The following is a 27,757-nucleotide window of genomic DNA, read 5'->3' as shown; positions in this document are numbered from 1 at the left end:
GCTTGGGCATGTTGGGCGCGCACCTGCATGTCCAGCGTCATATTCTGGCCAATGTAGAATTTTTAATTTGAAATATTTGTATTTGTTAAGTAAGATAAAAAGGGTTCCAGTTTCATTTAGGTTTTGTTTTGTTTGTGAACCTTAGTGCCGGGCAGTCTGGATAAACTCCTGATTAAAGCTCAGTTCGTTTGGGTTTGTTTGTGTATATACATTTTTAATTAGGTTTTACAACTCCTGAAGTTAGAGATGGGTTAAAAGTTTAGAAATGCTAGGGAAAATAAAAACACTAAGTAGAAAAAACTTTACTGTTACCTAGCAACAGTGGTCAAGTGACACAGGCACAGAGAAAAGACAGAAGATAGAGTTCAGTGTGTGCCAGAGAGTGAAGACAAGGATTTTCAGCTTTCTGAACAAGGCTATTGGGACAGTAGTTGACTGAATTAACAGTTATAGAACTCAGTAAAGTGATCAGTTTAGCAGAGGTGCCACTAGAAGACTGAGTTTAGAGTGCGGTTTTTAGGTGTCTCAGGAAGAGATATGAGCTGGGTAAAAAACATCGAATGAATGCTCAGGAATTCACCAGAAGAAAACCATTTGCAACTGTTCCAGTCCCTAGCGAGAAGCTTTTATGTGTCAAGCTAGTGGTAACTCTTCACTGGTTTATGTGTCTGTAAAGATATTGCTGGGGTAAAGGAATAGTGTGAATTTGAAGTGTCTTCTTGTGCTTGTATTGAGATCTTTCCAGCCTTTCTGTTGGTGTAATATAGTTTAATTTTTCTTGTTTAATAAATATTTTATTCTTTGTGTTAAGAGTTCATCGGCAGACTCTTGTGAATTTGTTCAGTAACTTTCCTTCACGGTTTCCAAAAAAAAGTTAGGATCTATCAAGCCAGGTTTCACTCTAGGATCTGACTTGTCCAGTATTATCATCAGTTGGGATTGTAACATGTTTCCAAACTAATCCCACGGACCTGCTCTTTCCCCATGGCCCTGGCTCAATCCCAAACTAATCTCACTACCCCAGCCTCCCCATAGCCCTGTAACTTGCTCTGCTTCAAATATTTAGCTTTCAGGGAGCACTGTCAGAGGTGCCAACTTTTGAGCGAAATATTAAACCCAGGCACCGTCTGCCCTCTCGGGTAGATGGAAAAGGTCCCCCTAGCCGCTATTCGAAGAAGAGTTCTCCCAGGCAGCCTGACCAATAATTATCCCGCAACCAACATATAATAACAGAATCTGTTACAGAGTAATGCCCGGTACCATTTACAAGCCAAGAGCAGCACAGTGCAACACTGTACAAAGGATCAGATATGAAAGGATTTAGCCATCTTCTGTGATATTTGTGTCAGATGGAACAGAGGCTGGTTTGGGGGGAGGGCGAGGGAATATTTTTGCCATGATACAGCCTGGCAGGTCAATAACTTTCCATTTTAAGTGAAGGATTAGGATGTAAGGTTGCCACCCCTCCAAAATTGCCACAGAGTCTTCAGAAATACTACAACAGCAACAATTTATATTTATATAGTGCCTTTAACTAATAAAGCATCCCGCGGCACTTCACAGAAGTGTTAACAAACAGATGGGACCACATAAGGAGATATTAGGATTGATAACTAAAAGCTTGGTCAAAGAAGTAGGTTTTAAAGAGTGTCTTAGAGGAGGAGAGAGAAGTCGAGAGGTTTAGGGAGGGAATTCCAGAGCTTATGAGTTTTAAGCAGTTGAAGGCACAGCCGCCAATGGTGGAGCAATTTATAACAGTTCTGCTCAAGAGACCACATTTGGGGGACCACAGCCACAGATATCTGGGAAGGGTTGTAGGACTGGTTGAGATGATACAGAGAGGCATGGAGGGATTTGAAAACAAAGGTAAGAATTTTAAAATTGGGGCATTGCTTAACTGGGAGCCAGCGACATTTTACTATGTTAAAGGCATTATATAAATGTAAGTTGTTGTTGTTGTTGCTGAACTTGCTGGGATTATGGGGTATGTGGAACATTCCTTGTTCCAGTCCTACTCCGGCCCCCTCCCGCAACTCTTTCTCCACTATATCGATGATTACTTCGGTGCTGCTTCATGCTCTCGTCGGGACCTGGAAAAATTTATTAATTTTGCTTCCAATCTCCACCCCCTCATCATTTTCACATGGTCCATCTCTGACACTTCTCTTCCCTTCCTTGACCTCTCTGTCTCAATTTCTGATGATAGACTGTCCACCAATATCCATTACAAGCCTACCGACTCCCACAGCTACCTCGACTACAGCACCTCACACCCCGCTTCCTGTAAAGACTCCATCCCATTCTCTCAGTTCCTTCGCCTCCGTTGCATCTGTTCTGATGACACTACCTTCAAAAACAGCTCCTCTGACATGTCCTCCTTCTTCCTTAACCGAGGTTTTCCATCCACGGTCGTTGACAGGGCCCTCAACCGTGTCCGGCCCATATCCCGCGCATCCTCCCTCACGCCTTCTCCTCCTGCCCAGAAACATGATAGGGTCCCCCTTGTCCTCACTTATCACCCCACCAGTCTCCGCATTCAAAGGATCATCCTCCGCCATTTCCGCCAACTCCAGCATGATGCCACCACCAAACACATCTTCCCTTCACCCCCCCCGACGGCATTCCGTAGGGATCGTTCCCTCTGGGACACCCCGGTCCACTCCTCCATCACCCCCTACTCCTCAACCCCCACCTATGGCACCTCCCCATGCCCACGCAGAAGATGCAACACCTGCCCCTTCACTTCCTCTCTCCTCACCGTCCAAGGGCCCAAACATACCTTTCAAGTGAAGCAGCATTTCACTTGCATTTCCCTTAACTTAGTCTACTGCATTCGTTGCTCCCAATGCGGTCTCCTCTACATTGGAGAGACCAAATGCAAACTGGGCGACCGCTTTGCAGAACACCTGCGGTCTGTCCGCAAGAAAGACCCAAACCTCCCTGTCGCTTGCCATTTTAACACTCCACCCTGTTCTCTTGCCCACATGTCTGTCCTTGGCTTGCTGCATTGTTCCAGTGAAGCCCAACGCAAACTGGAGGAATAGCACCTCATCTTCCGACTAGGCACTTTACAGCCTTCCGGGCTGAATATTGAATTCAACAACTTTAGATCTTAAACTCCCTCCCCCCATCCCCACCCCGTTTCTCCCCCCCCCCGACTTTTTTTCAATAATTTATATAGATTCTTCTTTCCCCACCTATTTCCATTATTTTTAAATCTAAAACTAAAACCTTGTTAGTCTTTTCCACCCCACCCCCACTAGAGCTGTACTTTGAGTGTCCTGTCTTCCATTCTTAATTAGCACTTTTCTTAGACAAATATCACCACCTTCAACACCTCTTTGATCCTTTTGTCTGTGACACCTTTTGATTATCTGCTCCTATCATGGCTTGCTTATCTCCACAATCACCACACCCTCAACTTCTCTCTTCCCCCCCCGCCCCCCCCCACCTTAAACCAGCTTATATTTCTCCCCTCTCCTAACTATGCTTCAGTTCTGCCGAAGGGCCGTGAAGGCTCGAAACGTTAACTGATTTCTTCTCCACCGATGCTGCCGGACCTGCTGAGTTTTTCCAGGTAATTCTGTTTTTGCTGGGATACTGGTTGACCTGTCATGTGATTATGAGTTGTGCACCTTGAACAGGGTGTGGGCCTTGATTCATGCCAGAAGTTGGAAACTGTTTACTACAGAAGCAGCAGTTGGCATTGCAAATATTAATTATGGAAACCTATTAACATTAGAATTGTGTGAGTGACTTTTTCTATTATCCCATTTTAGAATGATTGTTCCATCATACAAATCTGGAGCTGGTTGCTGTGGTGATTATGTGGGTCTGGTTTCTGTTGAGTCATCCTTTGAACTACATCACTGCAATGTCTGAGACAGTCTGAGACTTAGGATCTAGGCTACTGCTTTAGTTTGAACAAATACAAGTTCATTTTTGCATTTCTTGGGATTTGAAAGGTTTTTATTTCGCTGGTATTTTAATTTCACAGTTGTTCTGTTTGTTAAGTGTGTCACCGGACGTGTTATGCTGTCTGAATAAGTCACATTTCATTTTTATTAGGCTTGTGGTGGAATCGGGCCCAGATTTGCACCAAGTGTGGGAGCAGGTGTGTAAAACGACATTTTACCCACGTTTTGCAATGGCGGCTTCTCATGCCGTATCTTCCCAAGCCCGCCGCATTAATCATGCATTCCTGGGAGACGCACCATTTCCACAGCGGGCAGACTCTCATGTGTCCGTCACGCCATCACCTCGCCGCTTCATCACGCTGGTCACCATATTTAAAGTGCAGCCACGCGCACACCTCTCAGTGCTTCCAGCCCACGACTGCTGCACATGGCCCCAAAACGCAAGATGACTGAAGGCCCCAGGTTTAATGACGTGTCCCTCGAGCGCCTTTTGAAAGCAACGGAGGCCCGCCGTGATGTCCTCTACCCCCACTCTGGCCACAGGATGGGCAGCAACATCACTAATCCGGCTTGGGGGGTGGTGACAGCTGTGGTCAGTGCCAATGCCTTGCAAAAGAGGACAGCCACCCAATACCACAAGAGGATGAATGATCTCCTCCGTTCCAGCAGGGTAAGTCACTCTTCTCATCACTCTCAACTCACACACTCACAAATCCATCACGCATCCACAGGGATCTTACTCAGTGCCAGTTCAAGGGACATCACCATTTACTCTCTCACACACACCTTTTATTGTCCTCATCCCGTCCATGGAACCACTCACCATCCACACATGTCAGGCATACTTATCATCTGGCCTGGCAGGCATCTTGCATACACTCTCTCCATCTCTATTCATGCAGGACAAGCTGGCACACAACAACAGGGAGAGGTCGCAGACTGGTGGAGGAATGCCTGAAATCAAGGTCCTCACAGACTTTGAAAACAGAGCCATCTAGCTGGCCGGCGAGGATCTGGACCAGTCCTGTGCTGATGGTGAGGTCGACAGTGCTTTAATAAGCGAGGGTCCAGCAGTGCAACATCCATCAGATAACCATGATGTGAGTGTTGTGTCCTGTTTCACAGGCCACTGCCATGCATTAATCATCTCTCCCTGCTTTCAGAGGCACATCTGGGAAACTGCCAAGAGAGTCCATGACCTAAGGCCTCCAATCAAGCCCCAAGGGAAGCTCAGAAGAGGAATCTGCTGAAACCCTCCCTGAAGTCCCGTCACAGCGTCACCCACACCCTCCACCAGCGCAGAGACACGTACCTTGGTGGGAACTAGCTTTAGAGTAGCCTCGGGAACACAATCTGGTGAGAACATCGCACTGTCTGATCCACAGCAGGTGCAGTAGGGACTTCCCAGGACTGCTGGAAGCCAGTAATTTACTGAGTCCAAGTCCGATGACAAGATCTGGACTCGTCATGTCACAGTTGCTGGAGCTGCAATGGCAAGCTCAGAAATATCAGGAAGGGAGATTACTGCACTCCTCAGATTGCAAGGTATGATGGAGGAGTCCATCCGCCTTCAGGCTGAGGTGATAGCACCGGCATGCCAACATAACAAGGTCAACATTGGTAGGATGGCGGCCGCCATGGAGACCTTGGTCCAGGACATCGCTCCTGCACAGCTGCTAGGGTGGAACTCCATCGCCGACGCCATAGTTGGCCTCCAACAGTGTACGCGAGAGGTATGTAGGGCAGCCCGGAGGATCAGCAGGTGTACACCCCGAGGCCATCCATCCAGATGACTCCGGGAGTGTCCGGCCCATCTGAATCCCCTCTTCCTGTGACCTCAGCAGCTCCAGTTCCACAGGCCGAGGAGAGGGTCACTGCCATGTAGCAGGACCCCGAAAGCAGGCTGGGGTCCTCCAGGTCTCAGCCCTCCAGAGGACGCCCACCAAGGTCATCAGAGGCAGGGTGTGGTAGTCAGCAGGCTGCGTCCAACTTCGCTGTGGATGTCTGGGGAGCACTAAGACGTAGCGGCAAGGTTAGGATGGTAAAGAAAATCTAACTCTTGAGTTTGCCAAGTAAACTAAATTAACAAAATTAGGGACAAAGTAAAAGGCAGCCCCTTAAAGGGAAACTGCAAAAACAAAGACAAAACTTAAAGAAACTTGCAAACATTAAATCAAAATGTGATTAACAGGGTCCTGAGGTGCCCACCGAGCACAGAAGGCCTCGACTGTGCTGGTGGACACCGCGTGCTCCCTCTTGAGGACACATGGCCGTGAACATAGCCACGGAAGAGGGGCAGACAGTCAGGTCGGATGACCCACTTGATTGCCTGCTGCCTGGACCTGCTAATGGCCAACTTGGCCAGGTCCAGGAGCAGCTTCACAAGGAAGTGGTCCTCCCTCCTGGCCCCCCTCCGCAACGGGTGCCCATAGATCAGGAGCATGGGACTGAATTGCAAACAAAACAACAGTAAAAGATTTTTAAAATAACTGAAAAGGGAGTGCAGTCCACAACACCCTATATATACATGGTCCACGGACTCCACAAGGCCGCAAAAGACGCAGATATCTTGGGAGTCTGTGAACCGACACAACCTATGATTGTATGGGACTGCTGCATGCTACACCCTCCATCCCAGGTCCGCAATGGAAAGTCGAAGGACACCTCCATAGAGGGCCCCCCCACTGGGGACCTCCGCCATCGGATGGCAACAAGGCACGCTAGTGCGTATCCGGGAGCTGGTTGAGGGCAAGGAAGCGAAAGGTGTGCAGCAGCATCCCATACAAGAAAACCCTCTGTGCTGTGCTGACGGGCATGGAGGGCATTTCCATGAGGCGACTCAGGTTGCGGGGCACCGGCTCCCGAGGGAGGGTTCGGGGCTTGGGGCCAATGTGAAATTCCATCCGAACAGGGGAACGCTCAGACGGAAGACCACCGCGCACCTGTGCTACCTCGAGTCCCAGTATGATGTCGGGGCCGAACACGACTGTCCTAAGGTCTTGGATGGCCTTGGCTGTGAGCTGGACATCCACAGACGCGCAATGTGCCAGCTGCTGTGGTAGCATCCAGCCCATTCCTCCGCCACCCAGCCCGTCCCCGATCCTGGTCATCCCGGCAGCCACAGCCCTCCTCTCCGCCAGCCACTGAAACGGACGGAGGGGCAGATTCCTGAGCAGCAGCTCTCTGATGATAGCAGCTACTCCTGATAGGGGAGAGCTGCGTCGCGAGGCGACCATGTTCCAGACTTTGATCAGGTCCTGGTAAAAGACAGGCCACAAGGAGCCGCAAAGGCCTCTCCAGTCTACAAACAGGAGCTGCATATCATAATTCAGGCCATGCAACTGGCAGAAAAAATCCATCGCCAGAACACACCATCTCGGAGGGGGCTCAACGTAAAGGTATCGCTGCAGGGCCTGAAGGCGAAAAGTCGCCACCTGGGTGCGTAGGCACACCAGCGCCTGACCGCCCTCCCTAAGCAGGAGACTCAGAACCTCAGCAGTGACCCAGTGCAGCCTTTTGTCCCAGAAGAAGTCGATGAGCATTCTCTGGATTTTTGTGACAAAGTCTGGGGGAGGGGTCAAAGTGACCAGCCGGTACCACAACATGGCGGCAATCAGCTGGTTTATGGCCAGAACTCGACCCTGGTAAAGCAGCACTCGGAGCAGTCCTGTCCAGCGCTGCAGGCGCGTGGTGACTTTGGCCTCCAGCTCCTGCCTGTTCGCCGGCCAGGATTCCTCAGCAGGGCAGAGGAGGACCCCCAGGTAGAGGAGGCTGGTCCTGCTCCAGGTGAAAGGCCTGAGCTCCTCAGGTAGGGGATCCATTTGCCACTGACCCACCAGGAGTCCAGAACACTTGCCCCAGTTGATCCTGGCAGAGGACGCGGCAGAGTAGACCTCCTGGCACACACACATCCTCTGCAGGTCAGCTGGGTCGGTGAACATGAGGAGCACATCATTGGCGTAAGTCGAGAGGACCATCCCGATGCCCAGCCCGCACAGAGCCAATCCTGACAACCTCCTCTGCAAGAGGTGCAGGAAAGGATCCACACAGATAAAATACAACACAGGGGGCAGCCCTGACGCACTCCTCTCCCAAAGCGAAGGGACGGTGCCAAGGCGAGAAGACATTGCCCTGACAAAGATCTTGTAATCTGTGCTGCGGAGGGAGACCGGGCACCGGTTCTTAAGTTGGTGGAGATTCCCCTTCTTAGGCAGCAGGGCAATGACCACCCTGCGCCACGAAAGGGGCATCTCCCCAGTTACAATACTCTCCCCCCAGGACCCCCACGTAGTCGTTTCCCAGAACGCCCTGAAGAACTCCACGGTCAGCCCGTCCAGCCTCTGGGACTTGCCCCTGTAGAGGCCGTCGAGGGTGCCGGTCAGCTCACCCAGACTTATAGGGGAGTCAAGATTTCTGGCACCCTCCAGGCCGACCTGAGGCAGGTCCTCCCACAAAACTCTGTGAGCATCCTCACTGGGTGGATCCAGAGAGAACAGGGCAGGGTAATAGTCTCGGGTAATAGCCCTGATGCTCTCCGGGTCCAAGATAAGGTTTGTCGGCGAGCAGCGTAAGGAGATGCTGACAGACCCAGTGCTTTTTTTTCCAGTGAGTAGAAGAGGGAGCCGCGGCCCAGGTCCCGGAGGAACTGGATTCGCGACCTCACGTACACAGCGCGGGATCCAACAAGTTGCAGGTCCCGCAGCGCGCCCTTCTTCTCATCGTACACCAGCCGCAGGGCCGGGTCCGCGTCGGGCTGACGGAGACGTGCCTCCAGGTTGAGCACCTCCTTCTCCAAATCCTCGACTCTGGATTTCCGTCTCTTCGTCGACCCCCTCACATACACCTGACAGAAGACGCAGACATGAGCCTTGCCCATGTCCCACCATAGCCTCAAGAAGGGGAAGCCTCCCCGCTTCCTTCTCCAGCCGGCCCAGAAACGATGGAACGAGTCCAGGAACCACTCATCCTCCAGCAGCAGGTTGTTAAAGTGCCAGTACGCGGACCCCATCCCAGCACAGAATGGAGTGAGCTCCACCCACACCAGATGGTGATCCGTGCATGGCACCTGCTGCACAGAAGCTGATGGAACACAGGACAAGAATACCTTGGAAATGTAAATTCGGTCAAATCTGTACGTTCAGACTCCAGGTGACACAAAAGTGAAAACCCTGGAATCAGGATGGAGATGTCGCCAGACGTCCACCAAGTCGAAAGACCCAACCAGGTCCCGCAACTTACTCTCACCTAGCGAGCGGTGCTGGGCACCGTGACAGTCCCGGGCCTCAAGGGTACAGTCGAAATCCCCCCCCCGAGGACGATGCACTCGCCCGTGTCGATGGAGCCAAGATGAGTGGACACTTCCACAAAGAAGCTTGCTTGCTGCTGCGCACCCAGAGGAGCGTACACATTCACAAAGTGAAGCGCCGTGTCCCCTAAGCGCACAATAAAGTGCAGCAACTGGCCTGGCACTGGCTCCTTGACCCCCAAGATGTCAAAACCTCAACAAACAGCTTATCATGATCTCATCTATGACTGCATTGTTGCAAAGACAATTAGTAGCAGCACAGGAAATGATGGGATAAAGACAAAAAGTGTTGGAAATACTCAGCAAGTCTGGCAGCATCTGCGGAAAAACTAGAGTTAGGCCCAGAGAGGTTCTCTGTCATGGCGAAATCCGGGAAATGGCCAAAAATTCTAAGTCCCACTCCCCAACACAGCATGTGCTATTTTCTTACGGGTGAGAGTGAAGATGGACCAGGGTTCGGCATGTGCAGGCTATAGAGGCAGCTGGGCATTTAAATCATCAGTTGCCTCCACTGAAATGGGATTTTGGTAGGCCAGGAGTGTGAAACCCGGAGTGTGCTGAATAGACCAGGTAAGAGGAGGCCTGAACTTGATGGATTCGTTGGAATATGATCCCCTTTTGGATATGATCCCGAGACACCTTTAGGAGAGCTAAGGAACCCTTTGGGATTGTTAAAAGTGAACATGATTATGCACTTTTAATGTACAAACTCATTGGAACTGTCAAGCTATCAAAGAACTGTCTAGCTGTCAAGGAACTATCAAAGCTTTTATGGAACAGTGAAAGGATACTAAATGAGTTGGCATTAAGGGGGTAAGGGCAAAGGGTGGTGGGTGGCAGACGGGTTGGCATGAGTTGGCACTGTTGGCATAGGGGCTATAAAGGGCCATGGGGATGTAGGGGGTATAGGGAATATGAAGGGCTATGGGAGTCAGTAGAGTAGCATGATTTGGCATAGGGGAAATGAGGGGCCAGGGAGGCGAGTAGAGAGAGGGGCATGGGTCGGCATGGGGGTATGAGGGGCCATATGGGGGAAATGAGGTGGCATAGGTTGGCAATAATGGGGCATGGGGAGTGTGTGGGGGGGGTGGGTGAGGGGTGAGAGCTGGAGGATTGTTTTTTTGTTTTATTCAGCTTTCTTAAATTTATTTCAACATGGTGCAAGAGCACAGAGACAGGCCTCCTGCCCAGCCCGCCTCCGCACCCGGCAGCCTCCACACTTGTTATGGGGGCAATGAGCCTGACTTCCAATGCAGCGCTGCCCCCACCGGAATGAAAATCGGACTTGCGGGCAGCCATTTTCAAAGCTCGGCTTCGTAGGCCCAGGAAATTTCTCATCTCCGCACACCAGACTCGGGACCAAAAGCCTGGGCCTTAATGCTTTGAGCCGGATCTAATTTATTTGGAACAGATTGATCTGTTCTAATGAAGAATCATAGGGCAGGATTTTCAGCTTGGCATGCAGGCGAGCATCCCAACGTCATTGCGCACACGCACGTTATTTCGATTGGTGGGCCCGCACGATAGTCAGCAGCATGCCCGCCAAAAATTAAGAGGGCTATTAAGCCCATTAATCAATGAATTAATTTGAATTTTTCGCTGCCCGTGCAACCTTACAGTTGGCGGGAAGGCGAATAGGCCGGGAAGGCGAATAGGCCAGGCAGCCTCTGCATTTTTTGCGAAACCTCACCCACGGGCACGATAAGCCTCCCAACAGTGAATTAAAAAAAGTAAAAATTTTTTAAACTTGTTTTTTTAACATGCCCCTCTTCATGTTGCCTTCATGTTTCCCTTACTTTTCAAATCTTAGTTTTTAATTTTTAAATCCTTCAGCTCCCTGAGGCAGCTCTGTGTCTCCAGGGAGCTTTCAATCAGCGCACCCCTGCGCATGCGCAAACTTCAGCTCCTGCAGTCCCCCCCGCCCCTCACCCCAGCAGTGCTGAGGCTCTCAGGGCGCTTTTCAATCTGACTGGCCGTTAGTTGGCCAGCCAACGTAAAATCATGGTCTGGGCCTGATCGCGGGCAGCAGTTTGTTGCGCGGCCGCTCCCAGGCCTGCCCGACAAGGGAACAATCCTCCCCATAGACTCAAAACATTAACTCTGTTCCTCTCTCCACAGGTGCTGCCAGACCTGCTGAGTATTTCCACACGTTCTGTGTTTATCTCAGATTTCCAGCATCTGCAGTATTTTGCTTTTATCACAGGAAATGCTGGGTTGAGTGTTGAACATAAAGAATAGGCTTACATTTATATCGTGTCTTTCACAATAACTGCACATCCCAAGTGCTTTACAGCCAATTAGGTAATTTTTGAAGGGTAGCCGCGGTTGTAATGTAGGAACAGTGCACACAGCAAGAGCTCTCAAACAACAATGAGATAATGACAAGATTGCCTATTTAGGTATTTGTTGAGGCATCAATATTGGCCCAGGACATTGGGGACAACTCCCCTGCTCCTCTTTGAATAGTGACATGGAATCTTGTACGTCTACCTGAGAGGGCAGGAAGAGGCATCGGTTTAGTGTCTTGTAGTAATTGTAGCTTCAAGGGATGTAGTGACTGTAGCTTTAAGACTTATTGTGTTGTATAGTATCACCTGACAGTGTGAACGAATCAGCTCTAAGCACGGGAAACCTTAGAGAGGGATTCCTTCTTATAGTTGTGCAGCTTGATGGAAGCGTATAAGTGCTGCTGCAGTCTGTAAATAAAGTTCAATGTTTCTAATGTCTGAAAAATCAAGCCCATAACAAACTGGTGACAACGCTAAATCGGGTTAGGCATTGTCCCTCGCCCAGTGACTGTGAGCATCTTGTTTTAAACAGAAGAAAAGGAAGATATACTCACCAGCTATGCTGCAGAGTTCAAACAGAAGAAACAGAAGCGCTGTCACTTTAATCTTAAAAAAAAAAGGACCCTGATCCAAATGGCTGAGAAATCTCTTGGAGCACTGCCAACATTTAAAAAAAACAGGACCTGCAGAGGCAAAAATAAAAGGGGGGGTGAAAAAAGCTGTACTTACATTATAAAATAGGCAGCAGCCCTGCAGGCTCAGTAGGTTAGAGAAGCTGGAACACAGCTGCAAGTAAAGTAAGGTTTAAAAACAACCAGCAGTACACAGTAAGGAAATAAAGACTGCAGAGTTAAAAAAGAAAAATGTTTGCTGTAGAGTTGACAGTTTAAAAAAAAAGAGCAATCCGAGCAGAAAGCAGTGTCGAAGCTTTAAGTTTAAAAAAAAAACCCGATGATTTAAATTTAAAAATGAGGCTGCTGGGTCTCCCAAAGTCTGGGACGTCCAACATCAAAAGGACTTGCAGAGGTGGCAAAAGAAAGAAAATACCCGGCAGAATCGCCCAGAAAAAGGAGAACAATTCGCGGCTCTGTTTTATCAAACAGGACTGAAGTTTTATAAAGTTAAATGAAAGCTGGTGAGCCCGCCAAAACACAAAAAGCACGGGAAACTCAAAAACACAGCACAGAAAAGCTGGTAGCTGCAAAGACAGCCCAAGTTTAAACAAAAAAAGGTGGCTGCTCTTAAAGTGGGAATACATTTAAAGTGGTAAATACAAGAAAAAATGGCTATGGATAGAAAGTTAAAAGAAATCCCCAGAGAGAGGGCAACACTCAATACAGGCCCATTGACAACAAGAGACCCCCAGAGCGGGGGAAACGCTGCAGAAGGCAACGAGAGACCCCAGAGAGCAGGCAGCTCCACCACAGGCAATAGGAGATTTCAGAGGGAGAGCAACAAGAAAATAAACAGTTGAAAGAACAGTTGATTGTCCTTCAAGATCAAATGCAAAAGGAATATGTCACCATTCAGCAACATTTTTTTATTCATTCATGGGATGTGGGCTTCCCTGGCTGGGCCAGCATTTATTGCCCATCCTTAGTTGCCCTTGAGAAGGTGGTGGTGGGCTGCCTTCTTGAACCGCTGCAGTCCATGTGGTGTAGGTATACCCACAGTGCTGTTAGGAAGGGAGTTCCAGGATTTTGACCCAACGACAGTGAAGGAACGGCGATATATTTCCAAATCAGGATGGTGAGTGACTTGGAGGGGACCTTCCAGGTGGCGGTGTTCCCATCTATCTGCTGCCCTTGTCCTTCTAGATGGGATTGGTCGTGGGTTTGGAAGGTGCTGTCGAAGAGGCCTTGGTGAATTCCTGCAGTGCATCTTGTAGATGGTACACACTGCTGCTACTGTGCGTCAGTGGTGGGGGGGAGTGTATATTTGTGGATGTGATGCCATTCAAGAGGGCTGCTTAGTCCTGGATGACGTCAAGCTTCTTGAGTGTTGTGGGAACTGCATTCATCCAGTCAAGTGGAGAGTATTTCATCACATTCCTGACTTGTGCCTTGTAGATGGTGGACAGGCTTTGGGGAGTCAGGAGGTGAGTTACTCGTCACATGATTCCTAGCCTCTGACCTGCTCTTGTAGCCACAGTATTTATATGGCTAATCCAGTTCAGTTTCCGGTTAATGCTAACCCCCAGGATGTTGATAGTGGGGGATTCAGTGATGGTGATACCATTGAACATCAAGGGGTGATGGTTGGATTCTCTCTTGTTGGAGATGGTCATTGCCTGACACTTGTGTGGCGTGAATGTTACTTGCCACTTGTTAGCACAAGCCTGGATATTGTCCAGGTCTGGCTGCATTTGGACATGGACTGCTTCAATATCTGAGGAGTCGCGAATGGTGCTGAACATTGTGCAATGATCAGCGAACATCCCCACTTCTGGCCTTATGATGGAAGGAAGGTCATTGACGAAGCAGCTGAAGATGGTTGGGCTGAGGACACTACCCTGAGGAACTCCTGCAGTGATGTCCTGGAGCTGAGATGACTGATCTCCAACAACCACAACCATCTTCCTTTGTGCTAGGTATGACTCTAGGCAGCGGAGAGTTTCCCCCCTGATTCCCATTGACTGCAGTTTTGCTAGGGCTCCTTGGTGGCACACTATGTCAAATGCTGCCTTGATGTCAAGGGCAGTCACTCTCATCTCACCTCTGGAGTGCAGCTCTTTTGTCCATGTTTGCACCAAGTTTGTAATGAGGTCAGGAGTTGAGTGGCCCTAGCAGAAATCAAACTGGATGTCAGTGAACAGGCTATTTCTAAGCAAGTGCCGCTTGATAGCACTGTTGCTGACCCCTTCCATTACTTTACTGATAATGGAGAGTAGACGACGGGGCGGTAATTGGCCGGGTTGGATTTGTCCTGCCTTTTGTGTACAGGACATACCTGGGCAATTTTCCACATAGCTGGGTAGATGCCAGTATTGTAGCTGTACTGGAATTGGTCTTTTTTGAATAGTGACATGGAATCTTGTACGTTTACCTGAGAGGGCAGGTGGAGGTTTCGGTTTAGTGTCTTGTAGTGATTGTAGCTTCAAGGAATGTAGTGACTGTAGCTTTAAGATTGAGTTGTATAGTATCACGTGACAGTGTGAACGAATCAGCTCTAAGCACGGGGAACCTTAGAGTGGGAGCTCCTCTAGTTGTGGAGCTTGATGGAAGCATGTAACTGCTGCTGCAGCCTGTAAATAAAGTTCAATGTTTCTAATGAGAAACTTGTCTGGAAAATCAAGTCCATAACACATCTCATGCAAAAGACACACCTCTGACAGTGCAGCAGCACTCCATCAGTACTGCACCAGAAGCATCAACCTAGATTTTGTGTTCAAGTCTCTCGACTGGAACTTATGTGACCTTCTTGATGTGTTCCAAGAGAGTGAAGATTTCATATTAATTCCTTTCATCAATGAATTATTAACCACTGGTTGTGATATTGCTTTATTTAACTAAAGAAGGAGCAACTCTGAACTATCAAGACACTACAATGCACAGGAATATATAAATTTAAAATCTTCTTTTGTACTTGCAGCTCTCCACACAGGAGAGTCTGATTTCAACTGTAATAGTTTTTACCAGAATACACATGAGTTTTATTTGTACTCTGATTGCAGGTACATCTGTTGCTAGGGGGTGCTGGAACCTTGCTTAATTACAGACAAGAAAGCTTTGCTTTCATTGGTTAATAGATGAAAATTTGCTGTTAACCAACCAATGATATGAGTGCTAAGAAGCTGAAGGGAGGAGATTCTGTGCTTTCCTATAAACAACATCCGAATGTAGGGAAGACAATGTGGAAGGTCAGTACAAATTGTTTACAACAAATAAGACACCATCCTAGCTCTATTTACCTTTTCTGAGTGATTTATTTCAAGCATGTGAATTTTACAAAGGTTTCAGCATGGGCGAATGAGCACAGCAAATAACTGGTGTCAGGTGTTTAGCTTCTGTTAGGACAGATGTTTACCAGATACAAATCTTGTGTTTGTGTGTTCACCGGAAACCAAGAACTGTGAATGTACTCGAAAGAGTTGAAAAAGACCCTTGAGGTGTCAGCTGTGGCTCAGTTCATAGCACCCTCGCCTTTGAATCAGAAGGTTGTGGGTTCATGTCCCACTCCCGGAAACCAAGAACTGTGAATGTACTCGAAAGAGTTGAAGGAAGTAAAATCTTAGTGATCCAGTGGATGACAATTCATGTTTTGCCCAGAGTTTCTGACTGGACTGATTAAAATCAATTTCATTTTACTAAAGGAATCTGCTGATCTGAGCAGAGATGAAATTATAATAAAACAGTTTTTGAGAAGTCTGAGTTAATGTTAGTTCTAAAATTTTGCCTTCATTTTAAAATGGCTTAAAATGCTCCTCCTTGATTTCAAATCCCTGTGGCCTCACCTCTCCCTACCTCTGCAACACCCTCCACCCTATAATCCTCTGAGTTCTTTGCACTGTTCCAATTCTGGCCTCTTGTGCATCCCCAATTTTAATCCCTCCATCATTAGCTGCCATGCCCTCAGCTGCCAAGGCATTAACCTCTGGAATCTGCTCCCTAAACCTATCCTGCTCCCTACTCCTCTCTTTTCCTTTTAAGTCACTTCCTGAAGCACTTGGTGCAGCTGCTTGTGAAATTTTACGACATTAAAAGGCCCTATATAAATTCAAGTTGTTATTTTTTGTGGTTTTCTCTTGTAATTTAAATATCCCAAGATTGTTAAATTAATCTTGTACAAAGACTGTCACCAATATAAGATGTGGCAAGTTCAAGAGGCCAAAGATTTGATTTAATTTAATTAGGATTATGATCTTGCAATCCACAATATTTTAACCTGCTTTTCAGATTGGGGATAGGTTGAGAGTAGAGATGGGGATTGATGATGGTTGCAGGAAGCGAAGCAGGTTAGCTCGGGGATTGGGAGTGAGAAGCACTCTTACTTTTGGCCCACAAGCAGTGCTAAAAAAGGCACCTATCTTTTCCAAACAGCAGTCCTCATCTCCTTTTAACTGCCAGATTTCCCGAGATCTGGGAAACCTCGCTAGCCAATCAGCATTAAAGCTGCAGGGGCAATAAAACTTGGGCCAGACAGCCTCATTAAAATATTTAAATGAACAAACCGCCTCCTGGGAGCGGATTGGTTGCCCCGCCCCCCCTCCATCTCTTCACTGTTAAAACCCAAAGTAGGCAGCTGGAGGCTGATTATCCTCCACACTGACATTCCTCTCATGCTCCTGTAGCCCATATGCTTGCCTTATATCTCTTTGTAACACCTTTACTTTCAGACTCTTAACCAGATATAAGGAGTTTATCAGCACAGCATTGACAATCCTCCAATTATGGTTAATTGTACAGAAAGTTGCTGCTTTAATTCGTGGAATAATACAGCATTGAAGGAAGCCATCTGACCCATTGTGCCTGTGCCAGCTGTTTGACAGAGCTACCAAAATAGTCCCACTCCTGCTGCTCTTTCCTCATAGCCCCGTAAAATTTTCCCCTTCAAGTATTTATCCAGTCTCTTTTGAAAGTCACCCTTGAATCTGTTTCTACCACCCTATCTGGTAGCACATTCCAGATCTCAATAACATGTTGTATTAAAAAAATCCTCACGTAGCCTCTGGCAAATCAGATTAATTGTTTTTGAAAACACAAAAATGTACCTTTTAATGTATTTCAGAGTTGATGAGCCATGAGAAAATTTCCTCCTCTGAATGTTTGACCCTCCATTGTTGAATCACATTGTAAGATTTTGAGACACATCTGATGTCATAAATCAGAGGTCAAATCTCAGGTGAGTTTTTTGATTATTTTGAGTGGGGGGGGGACGTTTTACAAAAGCTTAGTTTTTTTTTATGTATTTATTCGGACCTTCAAATCGCTGGTTCTGATCCACTTTGAATGCAATACAGCAAATATTTACACGTGTGATGGGCTCTAAAAGAACAATCGACAATCTCCATGGAAACCACCAAGTCAACCCAGTTTGAATGAGTCTTTTGTTTGCTGTCTGGCACATTTCTCATTAGACAGAGGGCAGTATACCTGGAGCTGCTACTGATGTGCACCTGTAGCTGGTGAGGGGTAGCTACTGGGTCTCATTTCTCTGTCACCACATTTTGACAGTCTTACCTCCCTGTTCTGAAAGTCAGGAAAAGTAGTTTACTCTAAGGCTTGCCAGTTTTCCCATTCTATTGGGTGAGGGCTTAATCCAAGACCGCAGGCTTGCCTGTCAGGTGGACCTAAAAGATCGCACAGCTATGAACAAGGGAGATTCCACCAACGAGCCGCTCCCGCCTCAGCCCTGCCCCGCAACTCCCCGTTCCCTCTCCCGCCTGCCCTGACGAATATCCATCCCTCAAACAACTTCACTTTTTTGAAAAGAAACAGGTAATCTGGTCATTATCCCATTTCTATTTGTGCGATCTGCCGTGCGCAAACTGGCTGCCACATTGCCTACATCACAAAAGTGACCAGTTCACTTCAAGAAGTGCTGCATTGGCTGTAAAGTGCTTTGGGAAGTTGTGAAAGGTGTTATATAGATTGGAGGCTTTCTCCTTCCTATGTAAGAGCTGTTATTTTAATCTGGAATTTAGCTGTTTAACTATCGCCACACACAGGCATGTAATTGCAGAGAGCCGTGCAGCCTCTATTGTCAGAGATTTATCCTCTGGTACTATATTTTTAGTGTTTTAGCAATTCTCTGCAGGTCAGGTTCTACGGCAACCTTGTACCTTGTACGGCACTGAAGCCTGCTGTGTCTAATTTTATTGATTAAAAAAATAGAATGAGATGAGGTGTGATCCAAATTTTTCAAATGGTCAGATGGTCTTACATAGATGCAAACAAGAGCACTAGAATTGTGTAGGGGAAAGGGGAGAGGGAAGAGTCGCTCAGTCTCCCACAGATAATGGCTGGAAGAAGCCACTTGTGTTATTTCCCACCAAAGTTATGCAGGAACACCAGCAGAACCTTGCAAAATTTCAGGATATTAAACAGGACCACAGGACATGAGTTTCGAAGGGTTAATAGGGAGAAACTACTTCCACTGACAGGAAGGTCACTAACCAGAGGACACAGATTCAAGATAATTGCCAAATTACCAGATGGAGTTTTTTTTTATTCTTTCATGGGATGTGGGTGTCACTGGCTAGGCCAGCATTTATTGCTCTTGAGATGGTGGTGGTGGTGAGCTGCTTTCTTGAACCGCTGCAGTCTATGTGGTGTAGGTACACCCACAGTGCTGTTAGGGAGGGAGTTCCAGGGCTTTGACTCAGTGACAGTGAAGGAGCAGAGATATAGGGTGGAATTCTCTGGCCCCGTTGGCATTGGGCATCAGGGCAGGCGGGGGGAGGAACAATATGGTGAGGAGGCAAAAAATCCGTTTCACGCCGTTGTGAAACCAGTTTGCGATCATCCACTCCAGCCGTCAATGGCGGGCCCTGTTTCCCACCAGTGCACGTCGGGAACCTAATTTCAATACTTTAGCATCTCATTATAAATCCTGCTCACCGGAATCACCCCTCCCCCCCCCGCCACGCTGGATCATCCCAGCATTACGCAGACGTGTTTCACAGTTGTACATAAGCGACCTGCACCTGGTGAGCTGCACTTCACTCAGGACTTTGAGGTTTGTTTGCCTACCTTGCTTCGGGCAGCACTCATGGTCATCAACGCCAGGCTTCACAGGCAACACCACATCACTTTTAGGGGGGCTCGTGGGCAGGTCTCTACCTACCAGAGCAGCCGTAAGGTGGGGGTTGCTTATCAACAGCTGAAAGGATAGGGCTTGCTTGGGGAAGGGGGAGAAGTGGCCTCAAGCAAGGGAAGAGGCTGCAGGGCAAGTGCTGTAATGGAGAAGGGGGGTATCCCAGGGTGTATGTTGGGGGCACATGTTGATCTATAAGACCATAAGACATAGGAGCAGAAATTAGGCCATTCGGCCCATCAAGTCTGCTCCGCCATTCAATCATGGCTGATAATGATAAGTTTTTCAACCCCATTCTCCCGCCTTCTCCCCGTAACCTTTGATCCCCTTACCAATCAAGAACCTATCTAACTCGGTCTTAAATACACTCATTGACCTGGCCTCCACAGCCTTCTGTGGCAATGAATTCCATAGATTCACCACTCTCTGGCTAAGGAAATTTCTCCTCATCTCTGTTCTAAAAGGTCTTCCCTTTACTCTAAGGCTGTGCCCTCGGGTCCTAGTCTCCTACTAATGGAAACATCTTCCCCATGTCCACTCTATCCAGGCCTTTCAGTATTCTGTAAGTTTCAGCAAATCCCCCCTCATCCTTCTAACTCCATCGAGTATAGACCCAGAGTGCTCAAACATTCCTCATATGTTAAGCCTTTTATTCCTGGGATCGTTCTCGTGAACCTCCTCTGGACCTTCTCCAGGGCCAGCACATCCTTCCTGAGATATGGGGCCCAAAATTGCTCACAATATTCTAAATGTGGTCTGACCAGAGCCTTATAAAGCCTCTGCAGCATATCCCTGCTTTTATATTCTAGTCCTCTCGAAATAAATGCCAACATTGCATTTGCCTTCCTAACTACTGACTCAACCTGCAAGTTAACCTTAAGAATCCTGGACTAGGACTCCCAAGTCCCTCTGCACTCCAGATTTCTGAATTCTCTCTCCATTTAGAAAATAGTCCAAACCTCAATTCTTCCTACCAAAGTGTGTGATCTCACACTTCCCAACGTTGTATTCCATCTGCCACTTCTTTGCCCATTCTCCTAACCTGTCCAAATCCTTCTGCAGCCTGCCCACCTCCTCAATACTACCTGTCCCTCCACCTATCTTTGGATCATCTGCAAACTTAGCCAGGATGCCCTCAGTTCCTTCATCTAGATCATTAATGTATAAAGTGAAAAGTTGAGGTCCCAACACTGACCCCTGCGGAACTCCACTAGTCACCGGCCGCCATCCTGAGAAGGACCCCCTTATCCCCACTCTCTGCCTCCTGCCAGACAGCCAATCTTCTATCCATGCTAGTACCTTGCCTCTAACACCATGGGCTCTTATCTTACTGAGCAGCCTCCTCTGCGGCACCTTGTCAAAGGCCTTCTGGAAGTCCAAGTAGATGACATCCATTGGCTCACCTTTGTCTAACCTACTCGTTACCTCCTCAATGAATTCTAACAGATTTGTCAGGCATGACCTCCCTTGATGAAACCATGCACGACTGCCCTATTTTACCATGCACTTCCAAGTATTCTGAAATCTCATCCTTAACAATGGACTCTAAAATTTTACCAACGACCGAGGTCAGGCTAATCGGCCTGTAATTTCCCGTCTTTTGCCTCACTCCCTTCTTAAACAGGGGGGTTACATTAGCGATTTTCCAGTCCTCTGGGACCCTCCCTGACTCCAGTGATTCCTGAAAGATCACCACTAATGCCTCCACTATCTCTTCAGCTATCTCCTTCAGAACTCTGGGGTGTAATCCATCTGGTCCAGGTGATTTATCCACCTTCAGACCTTTGTTTTCCTAGCACCTTCTCCTTGGTAATGGCCACCATACTCACCTCTGCCCCCCGACTCTCTTGAACTTTGGGGATGTCACTCGTGTCTTCCACTGTGAAGACTGACGCAATGAACCTATTCAGTTCCTCCGCCATTTCTTTGTTCCCCACTACTACTTCTCCAGTGGCCCAATGTCCACTTTTTCCTCTCTCTTACGCTTTATATATCTAAAAAAAACTCTTGCAATCTTCTTTTATATTACTGGCCAGTTTACCCTCATATTTAATCTTCTCCCTCCTTATTTCATTTTTAGTTGTCCTCTGTTGGTCTTTTGTAGGCTTCCCAATCCCCTGGTTTCCCACTGCTCTTCGCCACATTGTATGCTTTCTCTTTAGCTTTTATGCTGTCCCTGACTTCCTTGGTCAGCCATGGTTGCCTCGTCCTCCCTTTAGTATGCTTCTTCTTCCTAGGGATGAATTTTTGCTGTGCCTCCCAAATTACTCCCAGAAACTCCTGCCATTGCTGTTCCACTGTCTTTCCTGCTAGGCTCATCTCCCAATCAATTCTGGCCAGCTCCTCCCTCATGCCTGTAATACCGTTACATCTGATTCCAGCTTTTTCCTCTCAAATTGCAGGGTAAATTCTATCATATTATGGTCACTTCCTCCTAAGGTTCCTTTCACCTTAAGCTCCCTTATCAAATCTGCCTCATTACACATCACTAAATCTAGAATTGCCTGTTCCCTAGTGGGCTCCACCACAAGCTGCTCCAAAAAGCCATCTCGTAGACATTCCACAAATTCCTTTTCTTGGGATCCACCACCAACCTGATTTTCCCAGTCTACCTGCATATTGAAATCCCCCATGATCACTGTAACCTTGCCTTTCTTACACACCTTTTCTATTTCCTGGTGTATCTTGTGCCCCACATCCTGACTACTGTTCGGAGGCCTGTACCTAACTCCCATTATGGTTTTTTAACCTTTGCGGTTCCTCAACTCTACCCACACAGATTCTACATCATCTGACCCTACATCATTTCTTGCTATCGATTTAATTTCTTACTAACAAAGCAACCCCACTCCCTCTGCAAACCTGCCTATCTTTTCGATAGGATGTATATCCTTGGATATTTAGCTCCCAGTCCTGATCCCCTTGCAGCCATGTCTCCGTAATGCCCACCACATCATACCTGCCAATTTCAATCTGCGCCACAAGCTCATTTACCTTATTTCGTATACTGCGTGCATTCAGATACACCTTCAGTCCTGTATTTCCCATCCCCTTTCTCATTGTCATCCCTTTATCTGATGTGCTTCAAGTTAGATTCCTCGCCCTTTCCAAACACACTGTCCTATTTTGTGTTCTGGAGACTTTAATAGCCTCTCCTGGGCTCTCCTTTCTTTTCAGTTTTTTCATAATTTTCCATGAAGTTGAATCCACCCCCCCACACGCTAATTTGCTGCTGTGTTTCCCATTAGTCATACTTCTTGGAGTTTTACCCTTCCCTCCCCCACCCACTTTCTAGTTTAAAGTCCTGTTGACCACCCTATTTACCCTTTTCGCTAGAACATTGGTCCCAGATCGGTTCAGGTGGAGACCGTCCCAACGGTACAGATCCCTCCTGTTCCAATACTGATGCCAGTGCCCCACGAAATGGAACCCCTCTTTCCCGCACCACTCCTTTAGCCACGTGTTTACTTCCCTTATTCTCGCGTCCCTATGCTAATTTGCACGTGGCTCGGGTAATAATCCGGAGATTATAACCCTTGAGGACCTGTTCTTTAATTTAGTTCCTAGTTCCTGATAATCCCCAAACAGGTCCTCTTTCCTAGTCTTACCTATGTTATTTGTCCCGATGTGGACCACAACAACTGGATCCTCTCCCCCTCCCTCTCCAATATTCTTTCAAGCCGGTCAGAGATGTCCCTCACCCTGGCACCGGGCAGGCAACATACCATGCGGGACTCTCGATCCTGCTTACAAAGGAAGCTCTCAATTCCCCTAATTATAGAATCCCCTACAACTACCGCTTGTCTTTTTGCTACCCCCTCTTGAATGGTCTCCTGTGCCACGGTCAGCTGGCTCATCCTCCCTCCAGCCTTCTTCCTCATCCACACAGGGAGCAAGTACCTCGTACCTGTTGGACGAGGTCAAGAGCTGAGGCCCCTCTTTTCCTGAACACAAGATCCCTCTACCTGCCTCACTTGCAGTCACACCCTGCTGACCCTGACCACTGACCGAACTTGAGGTACTTAATCTACCAGGTGTGACCGCCTCCTGATACAAAGCGTCCAGGTAACTCTCCCCCTCCCGGATGTGCTGCAGCATCTGGAGCTCGGACTCCAGCTCATCAATTCTGAGTCGGAGTTCCCCCAGCAACCAACACTTGCTGCAGATGTGGTCACTGCGGCTCGCAATGGGATCTGCCAGCTCCCACATCATACAGCTACAGCACATCACCTGCCCAGCCGTCTCTTCTTAGATAATTAATTTATTAATTAGCTTTGCAGTGTTTTTTTTTCAAATTTGGTGCAGATTTCCTACCAACCAATCAGGTCACAGCTTTCCTGTGACATCACTTTTCCAGTTTTGGCTTCAGTTATTCTGTGCCCTGGGGTCACCGCTCCGGTGCTCCTCCCTCCGAGTCTGCTCCCTAGAGACAAGGCCGCGAATCCCCGAGGTAAGCTAGATTTATACTCATCGATACTTAAAGGAGCAAGCAGAGATGGCATAATTGGATAACTCTTTTAAAGAGCCTGCACAGATCTGAAGGGCCGAAAAACTTCCTATGATTATCTGAGTTCAAAAGTAATTAACCTCAACTTTCTTCCCATTAGATACAGAATAGTGAATATGGAGACTAAATTCCCAGTTGGAACAGTGCGATTTTACTTTATTTTTGTGAAGTGCTAATGAATTTGGAACAGGTTTGAAGTTATAAATACATATGGGTAATATAATTCTAGGGAAGGTCAGTGGCTAATGATGAATAACTTATAAGGTTAGAATATTTTGCATGATCTAGCTGTGGAGATGAGAGGTCAATGCTGCTAAATAAAAGGAAGCTAGATAAGCACATGAGGGAAGAAGGAATAGAAAGTTTTACTAATAGATTGAGATGAAGAGGGATGGAAGTTGGTCTGAATGGCCTGCCGTTCCTGCCTGTTAGGTCTGTGTAAATCTTTCCTGAACAGGTGAAATGGCTAAGGTGGGGTTGGTGATAGGGATTGACTCTGTGCCATGAAGGAATTAACTATCCATCATCAAAAATGGTGTCAATACCTTCCAATCATTGGAACAGCAGCCACTAAGAGAGAACAGAGACAGAGAGAGAGAGAGAGAGAGGGAGATGGAAAAAAAGGACAGTTGCTCGAGCTAACAATCCACCAACACCTCTATTTGCTGACAACCAATATCTTCACTGTGGGAGAGCCTGCAAGGCTAAAATAGGGCTCATAATCTGCATGCCCACAGCCAACACCGACATCTCACTTCCACCTAGCCAACACAGGCAAGAACCATCCTCGGCACGAGGGATTGCAAATGATGTGAGCCTAATGGGTCAAAATGTCCATTTGTTTATACTGCATTTGTTTGTTTTAATTAGCCAATGTCTGTTTCTCTCCTTCACCTCAAAAATGACCACACCAATTAAAAATACCTTGCATTTTTGACAAGAAACTTTTAAAGATTTTAATTATTATGATAGATCATATTGACACACACAACTGAATGTTACACTCCCCCACCAGCGGGTTTGTAAGCAGGGGATGAGTTTAAAATTCCTCAGATTTGCTTCCTGCTGAGTTCCCACCTGCCCTGACCTCTCTGCAATTTTATGCTGTGGAGGGCGAGGCTTCAGACGGGCTGTCCGCTCTTGCCCCAATTGAGGCCTTTAAGTGGGCAATTCTTGACCAATTAAGAGCCGTTTCTGCTCAGCCTCAATTTTTAGGTTGGCACGAGGAGTTCCAGAGTATGGAGGATACCTAAAAACAATCGGGTTCAGGCCTCAGGCGGGAATGGGGAGGGGGCTTACGCCTCCATCAGTAGCCCCTTTTAACTTTGGGCGGCCCCACCTTAAGGTCCAGTAACCAACCGCAGGACCTCCCTCCCCGGCCTCTCCCCTGAAAACCCAATCCCCCACCATCCACACCCCCCGGCCTCCCTGCCCTGAGACCTCCAAAACTTACTTTTTCCTGGAATCCTGGGACTTAGGTTCCTGGAACTGCATGCAGCACCAGCCCTGTCCACTGCAGCTTCTGGCACTTCAGGGACTAGAGAGCTCCGGAGTGAGGGGCGGAAGTCCTGTCTGCGGCCAACTGACGCCTGTTGGAGCGTGAAATTGCGTGGGGCAGATAGGGATGGAAAGCCCTGCCATCCTGGCCACAGTGTAGAGCGAATACTTGAACAATTTGCGTTTATGTCGCATGTCGCATAGTAAAACGTCCTAAGACACTTCACAGGGATCCAATAAAATTTGACACAAAGCAACATAAAGAGATTCTTGGACAGGTGACCAAAAACCTACAGGGCTCGGAAGATGCCAAAATTGGAGGGGCACTGATATCTTTAAGGGTTGTAGGGCTGGAGGAGGTTTCAGAGATAGGGAGGGGGAAGGCCATAAAGGGGTTTGAGCATGAGGATGAGAATTATAAAAATGAGGCATTTCTGGACTGTGATTCAATGTAGGCCAGTGGGGTGATGGGTGAATGGGATTTTCTCCAAGATTGGAGATGGGCAGCAAACTTTGGATGAACTGCAGTCCGTCCTCACACTTAAAATAAAGTTTGCCAAATATTATGAGAACATTGTTCCATTTAGAGAGTTGCTTCATGCTTCTAGATATTTCACTGTTTCATGTTGGTGTAAAGAACTAATTTTGTTTGTGTTTTAATCTTGCAGAAATCCTGACAACATTGAGATATAGATCAATTTCTCACTTTACATAACCTGGAAGATGAGCAGTGGTTTGTGATTAGGCAAACATGGAAGCTGTTTCCTGTGAAAACTGCATAAAGACTGACAGCAACCTGTATATCTCCAAGGTCATTGATGGCAGAAATTTATTGCTAGTTGTCCTGTTTGCAAAGGTGGTCCTCAACTTGCTCATCTTGAGTGCAAAACGAAGCATACTCAAGAGTTTAATTGGCTATTTCTGCATCTCCGTGTCACTGATGGACCTTGCATTATTCGTGAACGTGCTAATGGTTTTGTGTTTTAAGACCTGTGTGATTCTGGGAACTCAAGTTGGCAACCATCATATCTGCCTACTTCTACAGATCTTCTCAAGCATTTACAGTGTCCTGCATTTGCCCATCTTCCTCCTGTCTGGACTTGATTTTTACCTAAACTTACCTGATCTCCCCAACCCTGCAAGCACCTTCCGCAAAATCCTATACATTTTCACCATTATGCTGTTGTGGATTGGAGCCATTGCCTATGTTTTTGGTATCCACAGCCCCCACCCACCATTTAAAGCAATATTCTACTATAACTTGTTCCAATGTGATATTCTCATCAGCCTCCAGAGCCACTTTTTGTCCATCGTGATACTCCTGATTGTGGTTTTTGTGACTATTTATTGTTGGTCTGGTTTGAGCTCCCTTGTCAGATCTCTGAAAGTGATATCCTATTTGGAAGAAATTGTAGTGTCATGTTCACACTCCAATGCATGGCTTCAGTCCCATTCAGTCAAGGAACAACTCCTGACCAACGTTACCATGTGCTTTCTCTTGACCTGGAGCCCATTTATTCTGCTTCAGCTGACTGTTGTTTTGGTCTGGGCTCCGCTGCCCGCTTACATGGATTTGAATGTTCCTTGGCTTTGTTTCATTAACAGCTTCCTCATTGGAACCGTCTACTGGCTGAAGTGTGGTGACATCTCTCAGGATGCTATTTCTTTGTTTCCTGACGGTTTCTGCCATTGGAAGTTTTGCCATCTTCAACAAGATTGCACTACATATAATGAGGGATGGATCCCAGAAAAAGAGGACAATGATTCAAAGATTCTAATTGCCTAAATGAATTTATCAATCTAGATATTGATTAGGCTTGTTTCCTAGTCTTTGGCAAGAACATTAGCAGTCAATAATTTTGGTGATTTGTGCAAGAGCAGAATGATTAAATGGGATCTTTAAAAACTTGCTACATTTTAAAACTTATGAGCAATGATCCAACCACCTGTGCCCCTCCAGCCTTATTTCAGCATAAATTTTGGCTTCATATTTATGAAGCACTTTCTACAGGAAAAAAGGTCATAATTTTTTTTAAAGTTTATTAATTTTCAAAAACCATTAGGATTATTTTCTCGGGGGCATTTGGCTACCAGTCTGATCTCAATTCTTTATTCGTGGCAATACTTAACTTTGTTTACAACTGAAGAAATTACAAGAACATGTAACTATTAAACATGCAGCACAGGCAAATAAGTCAAGCATTTCTATGAATGGTGTTTAATGGAGGGTGAAAATAAAATAAAGTGATTTGCGCTATGTATGAATTCATTGCTGCCAGTGCCTAACAGCACTGCAGCGGTTCAAGAAAGCCGCTCACCACCATCTTCTCAAGGGCAATTAGGGATGGGCAATAAATGCTGGCCTAGCCAGCGACGCCCACATCCCATGGATGAATTAAAGAAAAGTTGCACTCTATACTTGGATAGTCCCGCTGCATGCAGGGGTGGTGCATCATCATCTGGATATTCTATTCCCCTTCACCTCATC

The 27,757-nt window shown here is 47.1% G+C and overlaps 1 protein-coding gene across 2 annotated transcripts in view; it reads left to right on the top strand.

The window, feature by feature from the left end:
* gpr160 (G protein-coupled receptor 160) overlaps positions 1–27,521 on the top strand; it is a 34,669-nt gene extending 7,148 nt beyond the window's left edge. The window contains exons 2-3 of one of the 2 annotated variants that reach the window (XM_078564348.1): positions 17,238–17,351; positions 25,938–27,521. In XM_078564348.1, the coding sequence (XP_078420474.1) occupies positions 26,021–27,055 (1,035 nt within the window). In that variant the 5' untranslated portion in view covers positions 17,238–17,351; positions 25,938–26,020 and the 3' untranslated portion in view covers positions 27,056–27,521. The remainder of the gene's footprint in view (positions 1–17,237; positions 17,352–25,937) is intronic. The other variant, XM_078564349.1, reaches the window with a different exon arrangement.
* The last annotated feature ends 236 nt before the right edge of the window (positions 27,522–27,757 follow it).

This window comes from Cetorhinus maximus, chromosome 19, assembly GCF_964194155.1.
Source record: "Cetorhinus maximus chromosome 19, sCetMax3.hap1.1, whole genome shotgun sequence".
Taxonomy (NCBI): domain Eukaryota; kingdom Metazoa; phylum Chordata; class Chondrichthyes; order Lamniformes; family Cetorhinidae; genus Cetorhinus; species Cetorhinus maximus.
This window is presented reverse-complemented; position numbering and strand designations above follow the sequence as displayed.